At 34.6% G+C, this 12,900-nt stretch overlaps 1 protein-coding gene across 1 annotated transcript; it reads left to right on the forward strand.

Annotated features, from left to right (window-relative positions):
- Positions 1 to 6,924: 6,924 nt before the first annotated feature.
- Positions 6,925 to 8,967, forward strand: LOC115708288 (organic cation/carnitine transporter 3-like). The gene has a single exon (XM_030636516.2). The coding sequence runs from the start codon at positions 7,168 to 7,170 to the stop codon at positions 8,743 to 8,745; it is 1,578 nt and encodes a 525-aa protein (XP_030492376.2). The 5' UTR covers positions 6,925 to 7,167; the 3' UTR covers positions 8,746 to 8,967.
- The last annotated feature ends 3,933 nt before the right edge of the window (positions 8,968 to 12,900 follow it).

Consider the following 12,900-nt stretch of genomic DNA (forward strand, 5'->3'; position numbering starts at 1 on the left):
AAAGAGTAAGATGTTGCATGTAATTCATTTTCATTTCAAAATTCTAAGTTTAGAAAATAGAAATTTCAAAACCCTCTCAAGCTCTCTCTTTTCCTCTCTCTCTCGGCTGGTTGCATGGAATTCTAGGGCTGGTTTTCATTGATTTTGAAGCTAGCTTCAACCTAAATTTTTGAACTCTTGTTGTGGTATGTTCTCTCTAGCTTTTCTCCTTTTGTTTTCTTGAAAAAAATGGTGAAAATATGAGTTATGCATGGATTATTTGGGTGTTGTTGCTGCTGTGTTTTGTTGTTAAATTCTGTAATTTAAGCATGTTTAATTGAAGTTAAATGAGCTGTTTGTGAAGCATGATAGTTAGGTTAAGTAAAGCTAAAGTTTTCTTATGCAAAAGTTTGGTTTTCAACATGAAAATTGTATGTTCTGTTGCTGTGATGTTGTTGATGTTTGTAGTTGTTTCCAGAGGCTATATTATGCTTGTTTAAGTAGGTTTGGACTGGTTTGATTGCATGTTAGCTAGGTTTACTCAAGTTTGAGTTTAGAACTCAAAGCTTGAGCTTTAATGGTGATTTTTGATTATGTGCAATCTGGGTGGTTTTGAAGCTTTAGAAATGTTCTAGGGGATATATAGAACAGGTCTGGAAGGTTTCATGTGAATTGGAGTTGATTTGAGCAAGATATGAATTTTTGATGTTGCTGCCTGCGAGGAACCGGAATTCCGGTTGTGCATCCGGAATTCCGGATGGGGTTCTGAAATTTCCCAGAACCGGAATTCCGGTTGGGCAACCGGTCTACCGGTTGGGGAAAATTCAGGAACCCTAGTTTTCCTCGATTTTATGTTTTTGGGGGTATTGCCATGCTTTTTATCGATAGGGAAACTTTTAGTTCCTAGTTTAAGTCCCCGGGAAGTGATTTAGCGTGTCACTTATAGTGTTGTGATTTTTATGGTTTAGGAGCCTGTAATCCGCCGCGCAGATAAGTTCCAGTCAGGTTGACCGGCACACCTGAATTCGGAATCCAGGTAAGATTAGTATAACAGTATGCATATGTAGATTACATGTTTAGCGTGCATGTAGGAAGCCTGTTAGATTACATTAGTTATGTATGTTGGCTTCGAACCATCCAACCCTGTCACGTCGGTACAGGCTGGAGTATGACCAGCAGCCGGAGTATGACCGGTTCGACCGATCAGGCTAACACTTAGGTTGGTGGTTCCGTACTATTGACGTATCACGTCGGTACAGGCTGGAGTATGACCAGCAGCCGGAGTATGACCGGTTCGACCGATCAGGCTGATACTGTAACACGTCGGTACAGGCTGGAGTATGACCAGCAGCCGGAGTATGACCGGTTCGACCGATCAGGCTGTTACTTGTCAATAGTACCGTCCCTATGAACGTTCAGAACTCAGTACCGTGTTGGACACGGCAGTTAGGGGGACTCAGTATCGTGTTGGACACGGCAGTTAGGGTTATGATCAGGGGTATGGGCGTCTGATCATGACCGGGTTTATGTATGAATATTATTATGCTTTTCTTACTGAGTCTGTCGACTCACAGTTCTACGTTTATGTGTAGGTAAAGGCAAGGCTAAAGCTGATGGACCGTGAACGAGCTTATGAAGATTGTACATGTCGGGGCGATTAGGCCTGGAGCGTACGATCCTTGGGACAGCAAGGCTAATTTTTATAACTAGTCGCTAGGCGACAATTATTTTGTATGAACAGTAAACTTTTGTAAATGATTTTGTAATCGGGATCCCGAGTCTTTTGTATAAATATTTTATAAGTTTAATTAAAAAGGAAAAATTTTAATTAATCACGTTTTCCATAAACCTCGTTGATTAGCAACGAGCTGCACAGCATGTTTAAAAATCACGTAATACGCCTATGTTAGTTAGGGTGTTACATGTTTACTCAAAAAATAGTAAACACAATAAGACTCATCAAGATGGTGGCCTCGACGCTGTCATGGAAGAAGTGAACCCTCTCTCTCCAAGCCTTGCCTAGCCGAGCGATGCGTGGAAAGGGTAAACATCCAACAGGGTCGATCCGAAGGTATATGGGGCCTAAGGCAAAATTAAATTTTGGGGCCTATATATAATTAAATTATTATTAAAATGATAGTTTTAATGTTTTAGTGTAATAGTAAAATTTTTAAAAACTCTTAAAAGCTCAAGTTCAATCCTTTATAGCTACATATTTAATATTTTTTTTTAAAAAAATAGAAAAGTAGAGATTAGGGATTGATCTCTTGACCTCTTGGCTTAAACTAAGACCCTTTACCACTACACCAAACAATATTTGTTATATTTTCTTCTTATTTAATATTTATCTATATATTAATTAATAATTTTTTTATAATTTCGGGGCCCTGAGTGGTCGGGCGCCCGAGGATCACGCCTAGCTCGCCTACCCTCAAGGTCAGCCCTGACATCCAACCTAGGTGACCGAGAGGTTAACCTTGATAAACAACATGATCTTGTTGATGAAGACCGATATGTTAAAGACACGGAGGAGGACGATGATGGAGAATACATCAAAGATGGGTACTACAAAGATAGCTACCACTATATGAGCAGGACCCCAAAGTGATTTAAGTGTTTAAGGAATTATTCGAGACTCGTCAAAAACTAGCCCATCAAAATAAGATTTCTTAGAAGATGGAAAGAATGATGACTCACCTTCGAAGTAAGTTTTGAGACCTAAACGAGGGAGATTCGGAGGAAGAACCCTCAATAGAATGTGACGAAGGAAACAACACGGAAAACTCTACTAATGCTAGAACCTCTTATCCTGCTCAAGACAAGGGGAAGGCATAAGTAGGTGACCCTCAGAACCTTACTGCTCCCGTACCTCCTCGCAAAAGCACAAATCTGGCCGCCAAGCTTTCTCAGGCGCAGAAGGCCACTGACGCCGTTGCACCAAAAAGGACTGGTACAAAAGTACCAAAGCCCAAGGGATAGAAAAGTTGCCTCAGTATATTTATTGGAGTGTATTTATAATTTTATGGGCTATATATAATTTTTTTAAAAAAATACTAGTTTTTTTATTTTTATATTTCAAAGTAGTTTTTTTTTTTACAATTTTACGAAAATCCACATAGAAATATACATAGCAACCAACGGAGTAATTTACATTAGAACAAAAATCTACATAGAAATTACCTGAACAATCCAAACTGTAAATTTAAAAAAAAAAATTAAAAAAATGGTATATGTCATAATTTCCTAAAAAATTAGGTCTTCTATTTTGCAAAATAAGGATTGAGATCAACTTGGCATGCATGTGTACACTAATAAATTGTAAGAGTAAGATTCCCTTATTAGTTTTATGGTTTCTTCTTTGATCCGTTCTCTTTAATTAATATTATCATTATTAAGAATGTTTGGGCCCTCTTCCAAAACTGGATGAGCCGACTTTAAATCCGTGTCCATAAAAAAGTATATACCAATTTAATTTCCAGCGATATATAGTAGCAGCATTACATTATCTTAATAATATATACATAAGCATTGCTATGGGTATTAAGGTGCCTACTAGTATTATAATTTTATAATTTTTATTAATTACAATAAAATAAGTGAACTTGATAGCATTATTATAAATCAAGATCTCTTATTAAAAAGTAGTATCCTTAAATTAATTAAAATTTGACACATCAATTAATTTTTTATTTATTATAAAAAAAATTAAAGTTCTAATAAAGTCAATAACAGTAGATTAGTTAATGTGTTAAATTCAATAAGTTTAACACAGTATAAGACACTAATTTTTAAGAGGGGATCTTGATTCGCATTATTTTTAAGAGGAGCTCGTACATGTTTGACAATACTCTACTAAATGTGATTTTTAGTCACAATAAAACGATTGAGACTAAAATATATAATTATTAGTTATAATTTGTTATTAATTTAGGTGGCGTTTGGTTGGAGGTAATGATATGGAATGGAAAGGAAAGAAAACAATTTTCATTCCATTCCTTTGTTTGGTTACATATTAAAGTGTTGGAATGTCATTCTAATGGAATGGGCTTTCACTATTTTGATGGAATGACAATTCCATTTTAAAATGGAAGGAAAGACCATTCCAATGCATAATGAGAAAAATTTAATAATTTTTTTATCAATTTTTGTTATACATTTTAAATTTTATTCCATTCCTATTCCAATTCCAATTCCCATTCTCATTCTTATGTTTTCATTCCTCCCAACCAAACGCCACCTTAGTTTTAATTACAAAAAGTATTTTAACTAAAAACACATTTAGTTACAACAAATTGTAATTTTTGTGATTAATACCTTTAGTCACGGACTTTTTAGTCACAACATAAGAATGATATTTTATAAGGCTAATTAGCAATTTTTCCCTCCAAACTTTAACATATACCAAATCATTCTACCTGAACTTTTTTAGCCGTTAAAAATTCTCCTTGAACTATTGAGATTGTTATTTAAGGACTTTTGTCTAATTTCATTCAATTTTACTGTTTCAATAATTATTTATGTAAATCATGCTCTCCATACTTTGATATCTACCAATTCATGTCCCTCAAACTTTGATATGTACTAAATTATGCTCCCTAAACTTTTATCTATATGTTAGAATTTTTTTACTAAAATTAGACAAAAGTAATAATCTTAATAGTTCAGGATGAATTTTTAAGGGATATGATTTACATTATAATTCGGGGGAAAAATTGCTAATTAGTCATTTTATAATTAGTCACAACTTTTTTTACTTTTAATTACAAATTTTATTATGATTAAAAATAAAAAATGTTACAGTGCCGTAAAATATAATACCTATAGTTTCTCTCAATTGGAGGAGGTTTTCATGAGTAGGACTCCTACCATAACAAAATCGGCCGATCCAAGAAATACTTTGGGTATGATATAATATATATAGGACTATTCCTGTGGACTGAGGGGCTATTATATTTTTACATAATATATGCTTATGCTATAAAAGAATTGTTAAAAACTGATAAGATTTTGTGGTATTAAATACAATTAAACCTAATAAATAACAATTGGTCCATGTGGTCTGCCTGCCCATACCTATCACAATTGATTATTTCTTCCACTTCTCTCTCTCTCTCTCTCTCTCTCTCTCTATATATATATATATATATAGATACTAGCAAAAACTACGTGCTCGCACGTATACTAAATTTTATGCTAGTTTTTTTCTATGTTATTTGAAAGTGATACAATAAAAAATTAAAGAAAAAATATTATTAGTTATTAGGTGAGATTATTTGAATAAAGAACAATAAATAATCACGTAAAAATCAAAAATAATTATTTGAATAAAGAATTCAGTATACACATTTATATATATGAATCTCATTAATCAAAAAGAATTATTAAATATATGAACAATAATTTGTCACGCTATATGTTTCCCAATAAAGAAATCCACCTCCTCATAGTCAAAAATAAACAATATATGGAATACAGATCTTTGTAATGAAGTACTTAAAAGAAACAAAACTTCAGTTAGCATAATCGGAAAAGGTTTAAGTGAACTAAATAACGACTAAGAAGATCTAAATTACAAAATGAAAATAACATGTCTATATGAGTATGATTCTATTGCTATATGAGCATAATTGATCTAAGAGAAAATAGATAAACTTATAAACATATAAATATACTTAATATTAATTTTGACAAAGAAACAATTCAATTATAAACAATTTTAAATATCAGCTTGACAATTTCAACACACTAATTACTCATTAAATAACCATAATGTATACATCATGATAATTTTATTTTATTTGATATCAAATGATAGAGATTATTGAGGTTTTCAGCCATGGAAAATACACTATGATCAAAAAGTAATGCTCATTAATTGTATATTTCAAAGAAACCCTAATTTCCATGAATGTCCCTAATAATATATAAACAATAAAGTTGTAAATTAAAAAAAAAAAGTAGCAAAATTTCATTTAATATAAGAAATAGAACAAATTGAAGATTTATACAATACTGGAATTTGAACTCTTAGAAGCCATTAGCAAAGGGGCGAAACTCGTTAAATCTCCTAGTTGAACACTACCTAAAAAAAAAATTAAATGATGTGGAGGTTTTTTTATGTGTTTCTGTTTCGATATGTTCTTTTAAAACACCATAAATTGTAAAACAAGCCTAACAGTTGCTTAATGTTTCCTTAGCTTTAACGTGGCACCCACTTCTTAGATTGACTTTTTTATCTTGTATATTTATGTATCTTTGAGATTTAACGGAAAAGGCTCTATTGCCTTGAGATTTAAACCACGCTTGATTTTCTTATTATTTACAGGGCCGGCATGCTTTGGTCTATGATATAAATACAACAAATGAGACTTGGGAGTGGGTTGACCTTAAGGAGGTAACAATTGTGTTTTAAAATCTTGGTTCCTGAAGAATGTTTCAAGATACAAGTATGATGGGTTTTTTATATTATAGACGATTTGTTCCAAAACATAATAGAACTAACCAATTTAGGTTAATGATCTGGCTTCTGATACGTCCATATTAAAGATGATTGGGGGTGTGCGGTTCTGTAAATGCTATGAAATAATTTTGTAGTTAGTCTGTGAATATTGCAATGAAAGTGTTGGTTTGACCTGACAATTTTGTGGTTACAACTTACAAGAATTCTTGACAAGGTTGTTGAATAGTAAACCAATATAAAACTTGTTTTACTCTGTTGAATAATATGAAAGATAATTCATTTTTTCACCATGTTTAAAAATAAATACAAATTTGATGAGCATATTACTTTTTTTTATTTTTTTAATTGAGAGTCTCAGAGTATCAAATCCCGAGTTGTTTTCTTTTTAAATGGGTTGTGATTCTCGAATATTTAGCATCAAATATCAGTTCAAATATTAATGGAATTTGTTTTATTATTATTTTACTATATATAAATAATATTTTATTATTTTATTAAATAAAAATTAAAAGTCACTCAAATATCAGTTCAAATATTAATGGGATTTGTTTTATTATTATTTTATTATATATAAATAATATTTTATTATTTTATTAAATAAAAATTAAAAGTCACCCATAAATTTCTCAAAAACCAAGAATTTTAGTTATATAGGCACACTTTATATAGAATAGATATAACAGAAGTGTATACAGTACATACAATCCTATCTTTCAATATCCACCTGCATGGCCAATTCAACTCATACTCCTTTCCTCTCTCAACCCAACTCGGACGAGTCTTCCCAATCTCCTCACCCTGAAGGTACTGAAGGGAAATATCTTCCATCATTGGATTCAACCATTGAAAACTGCATCGGAAAATTTTGCTGGGCTCAATTTCTCCAAGCCATCGTTGTCTCTTTTGCATGGTTCTTTGATGCTCAACAAACATTCATCTCAGTCTTCGCAGACGCTCAGCCAATGTGGCATTGTAATACCAACATTTCATCATCATGCAATAATCCAATCTCTGATCTTTGCCACCTTCCCACGAATTCATGGGCTTGGGATTTGCCTGAGCACACCTCCACCATATCCGAATGGGGCTTACAGTGTGCAGGATCCATAATTACCGGCATGCCCGCCTCGGCCTTCTTCGTGGGGTGCCTTGTCGGCGGCCTTGTGCTTGCCACTCTTGCAGATTCTTCCCTTGGTAGGAAGAAGATGCTTTCCCTTACTTGTGTTGCTATGGCTATGTCCACACTCCTTACTGCTTTAGCCACCAACGTCTGGACATACTCTGCGTTGCGACTAATCAGTGGCTTCGGCCGTGCTACTATAGGCACGTCCGCGCTTGTTCTGTCAACCGAGTTGGTTGGCAAGAAATGGCGAGCTCAAGTAGGTGTCATAGGTTTCTTGTGCTTCACGTTAGGGTTTCTATCTTTACCCGCTCTTGCTTATTTAAACATTGGTTCAACATGGAGAAATCTGTACCTATGGACATCTATTCCTACAATCTTCTACTCTTTACTTGTTCACTACTTTGTTCTTGAATCTCCAAGATGGTTGTTCATCAAAGGCCGAAAAGAAGAAGCCGTCGGAACCCTAAAAACAATGGCTAAAGCAAACCATGAAAGCTTCACCATGAGCTTTTCATACTTGCTTATTGAAGAAGAAACATGGAATGTTGATCTTTACTCAGCAATCAAAATTTTGATAGAGAAAAAATGGGCCCTTCGGCGACTCTCAGCCGTTATGGCGATCGGATTCGGGGTCGGGTTGGTTTATTACGGCATGCCTTTAGCTCTTGGAAACTTAGCTTTCAATCTCTACTTAAGTGTAACTTTCAACGCCTTGTCTGAGCTTCCAGCTTCACTTATAGCTTTTCTATTCGTATCAAAGCTTAACCGCCGAACTTCAATTTTGTTCTACACAATCCTTAGTGGGATTTGTAGTATAATGTCAGTAGTAAAAGGAGTAAAGAGCTATACGACAATACAAATTGGGTTAGAATTGGTGTCGTTTTTCAGTGCATGCTCGGCATTCAATATTTTGCTAATTTTCACACTAGAGTTGTTCCCTACTTGTGTCCGTAACTCGGCGGTTTCGATGGTTAGACAGGCACTAGTGCTGGGCGGAGTGTTCAGTCCGGTGTTGGCGGCGGCCGGTAGAGGAGATGGGTTTGTGTCGTATGGAGTGTTTGGTGTGGTGATAATTTGTTTTGGATTATTTGTCGTTTGTCTTCCGGAGACTAAAGGAGGTGTACTTTGTGATACAATGGATGAAGAAGAGTACAAAGAAAGACATCAAAACTACTTGTGCTAATAATGACGTATAAGATTCTCATCATCACTTGAAAATATATCATGACAGCAATAATTAATGTTCCAGCTTTACATATATAACATTATTATATATACAGCTTGTATATATTCCTGTAATATATATGAATATATTATGGCATGTGTACGTTTAAATTTATTATAACTATGTAATAATATTAATATTATATGTATATATATATGTATCATGAAAAAGCTAATAAATCCAAACTTGCCACTGCATGTATATGTATTATATGAGAAATTAATAATATTAATTGTAACTATATTATATGTAAATAATCGCAGAGTAATAACTAAATATCACATTTTCTCCAATTTAATACTGACAGCAGTATATTTATATATTTATATTCACGGGTTATTACGCAAACCAATAACTTATCCACGCCAGTACTGCTATATTATGCCATGCCGTAGTTAAGGATTTTTAATATTATTTATTAAATGAAGATCAAGATGTGTATATTTAATATATGAGTAATAATATATTATTTTTATAGTGGTTGACACTTTGAAGTACTACTTCTTAGTATTTTTCTATTAGTAGTTATTTTTAATATAAATATATATATATAATTATTTATTATATCTGATTAAATAAACAATTTTATGATTACTCCATTAATATGAAATTAAATTTATAGAAATTATGAGTTTATATTTACTTTGTTTAATTATATTGTCCATCCATATAATAGATATAAGTAATTAGTCATTTGTATTGGTGATCATAATTTTTTTTTTTTTCATTTTACTCTTCTAATTATTTATTTATCTTTTAGTATTATTAATTCATTAATGACACTACAACAAAGTTGAGCTTTAGGGAAACTTCTAATAATACTAAAAATTGCGCCTAATAACCTTGTCGCCCCTAATAATTCCCACCTAAAAGTGTTATTAGGGGTGACAATTTTTGTCAAATTTGTTGCCCTTAAAAGTAATAGTTAGATTTTAACTTATACATTTAAGGATGACAAAAGTTGCCCCTAAAGTAATTGTCAAATAAAAATTTTGACTTTTAAGGCGACAATATCACCTCTAAAAGTCGCCCCTAATTTAATTAATATTTGTTAACGATAAAAACTCGTCAACTAATCTAGTAGCTGAAAAATGCAAAGTAACCCAGAGTTAAATGACGATAAAGATAAAAATGAAGATGAAATGATGTCTGAAAATTATTTTCTCCCTATTGCATTCAAGGTCTGAGTTACACCAAGTAATTTTCCAACCCCCTCTCATATATCTGAGATGGGGGTATTTGTAGGCTCTAATGGCTTGGTGTAAAAAGTGATCCCATGGGGACAAAACTTCGCTTTCCTGATGCATGTTGCAGGTGCTGGAGGTAGTTTGGTACCTCATACCCTTGTCTGGTGTCAAGTTGTCCCCAATTGCAGGAGAGTGATCCTCGGTTGTAGGCATGTGGTCCCCGATTGTAGGGGAGTGGTCCCTGATTGCAGGTTGCATGAGAGTAGTTGTAGCATGTGGTCCCCGATTACAGGTTACAAGAGAGTGGTTACAGTGTATCCTTGGTTGGGTCCTCAAAACTCATAGGTCCGTACGTTGTCGCCGCTACCCGTATTTCCTTGCTCTCAGAGTTCTTAGAAGACTTAGTTGTACGCTTTCTCCTTGCATGCGTTATAGATGTGTGTTCACCTCTCTCCTTATATTTATAATCCCCAAAATACATTTACACAACACACACAACGGCTCGCATGCGAGACCCCCAATGGGCTCGCGTGCGACACCCCCCATGGGCTTTCTTGCGAGCCCCCAACACTCAACACACACACACAGATCACCCCCTTATACACACACGGCTCGCATGTGAACCCCCACAAACATACACACACTTCACGCTAGCCCCCACACACTACATGTTACCCCCCTACACACACAGCTTGCATGCGAGCCCTCCATGGGCTTAGACTACACACGGATGCTCCAAGCTCCGTTTGCCTTGGAGCCTCCACGTGGGCTCACACGCATGTCTCCCACTCATGCACACATGCATCTTTGTAGGATTCACGTGATTAGTTTTGTGATTGTACGAACGTATCCGATATCCAAAAATACTCTTCTTTGAGAAACATGCATCGGGTCAGTAGGTTGACTGAGTGCACTCTCGCTTGTCTCTCTGCCCTTAGGTGAATAATCCTAATGATTAGAAGCGAATTTTTACGATTAATACTTGCCTCGATTCTACTAGAATTCTTTTAAGTATTTTGGTAGACTGAAAGAATTAGGGAGTTTGTCCTATTGCAAGGTAATTATTATCTCCATCGTGTTTATCAAGGATGAGCCTACTAGATATAGAGGGCTCCCCTTGTTTGAGTTCTCACTTCACATCAACACCTTAGCGTTGTGGCAAGCTTCTTTCTCTTTGTCCAAGTGGTCTTGAGTTTGATTCCTCTCAGGTCACTTCTTATACTTTTTATTTCTATTATTTTGGCATATATATCTTCCTTCATTTTTGTGTTGAAGTTATAATGTGATTGGATATCTTTTACCCTTGACATTGGGGTGATGCTCAACTGTTTTCACTTTGTTCTTAGCAAACGTCTCCCCTAATGTTAAATGTCAAAATATTACATATTTTATAGTGTAAAAATACAAAATAAAATTAATTCTTTATAATATATTCAAGAAATTAATGTAATATATTATTATGTTAAAAATATTTTATTTAGATTTAATTTTATCTTTGTTTATAATTAATAATTAGTATTTATGGCATATTAAAAAAAGAAATAAAAAGTTAAGAAAATACATTGTTTTTATTGAAAGAATTATAAATTAATTAGATTTTAAATAAATATTTTCATTAAAATTATTGTGATATATTTTATGTTGAAAACATTTTGTATGGATTTAATTTTGTTTGTGTTTGATTGAAAAAATAGCAATTGTGAAATGAAATAAAGAAATAGGAGAACTATGGCCTAAAGCCATAAAATTGGCATTTTTGAAGCACAAAACTAAGGTCCAGCCAAATAGGCCTAACCGGCCCTTTTTTGCTCTTCAGGGGACCGCCCGCCACGTGTTGGGCTGTCATTCGTGCGGCAGAAAGAAAACAAGGAGCAACAGCTACTTTTGTCACCCAGCCCGATAGACCCACGCGCGCGTGAGGAGCATGACGCCGTGTGGTCTGGGCGGGTCATGCACGCACCAGGCACGCGACTCCCCTTCTCAGTCGCGTGGTCCCAACAGCCAAAGAGACTTTTATCTCACTTCTTCCCAGCCCACCACGTGTCCTCATGCAACTGATTATAATGTGACATGTGGCACTCTAAATATAACTATTAGTATTCACATTTTTACTCACATACAATTTGTAATAAGTTTAATTGCGCATTAGTCATTTTACCTTCCTATAAATAGAAGGTTAGCTTTTTAGAATTCAATACAGTTTTAGACAGAAAAATTCAGAGAAAACGCTCGAAGCGGTCAGTGTTAGTTTATCGCTTTTCTTAGTTAATTTTTTTTTAGTTTCTAAGTTCCCTTATTATTAAGGCAGACGATAAAACCTAGTGTAATTGATCTGGCACATGGAGTCGAACCTATTTCAAAAGCTCCATATAGGATGGCTCCAGCAGAACTCAAGGAGCTTAAGTTGCAACTTCAGGGGATGCTTGACATTGGGTTTATCCCACCCAGTGTATCGCCCTGGGGAGCTCCGGTTCTCTTCGTGAAAAAAAAAAAAGATGGTTCCCTCAGAATGTGTATTGATTATCAAGAACTAAATAAGCTGACGATTAAGAACAAGTACCCGTTGCCTAGAATCGACGATCTGTTCGATCAGCTTCAGGGAAAGACAGTGTTTTCGAAAATTGATTTACGGTCTGGTTATCATCAACTCAGAATTCGAGAGGAGGACATACCGAAGACTGCTTTTAGAACCAGATATGGGCACTATGAGTTTCTGGTAATGTCATTCGGATTGACTAATGCTCCTGCGGCCTTTATGGATCTCATGAATAGGGTATTCAAGGATTTCTTCGATAACTGTGTTATAGTGTTTATCGATGACATTCTTGTATACTCTCAGTCAGAAGAGGAGCACGAGCATCATCTTCGAATGGTATTGCAGCGACTTAGGGATCACAAGTTGTATGCAAAGTTTAAAAAGTGTGAA

This window comes from Cannabis sativa, chromosome 1, assembly GCF_029168945.1.
Source record: "Cannabis sativa cultivar Pink pepper isolate KNU-18-1 chromosome 1, ASM2916894v1, whole genome shotgun sequence".
Classification (NCBI taxonomy): domain Eukaryota; kingdom Viridiplantae; phylum Streptophyta; class Magnoliopsida; order Rosales; family Cannabaceae; genus Cannabis; species Cannabis sativa.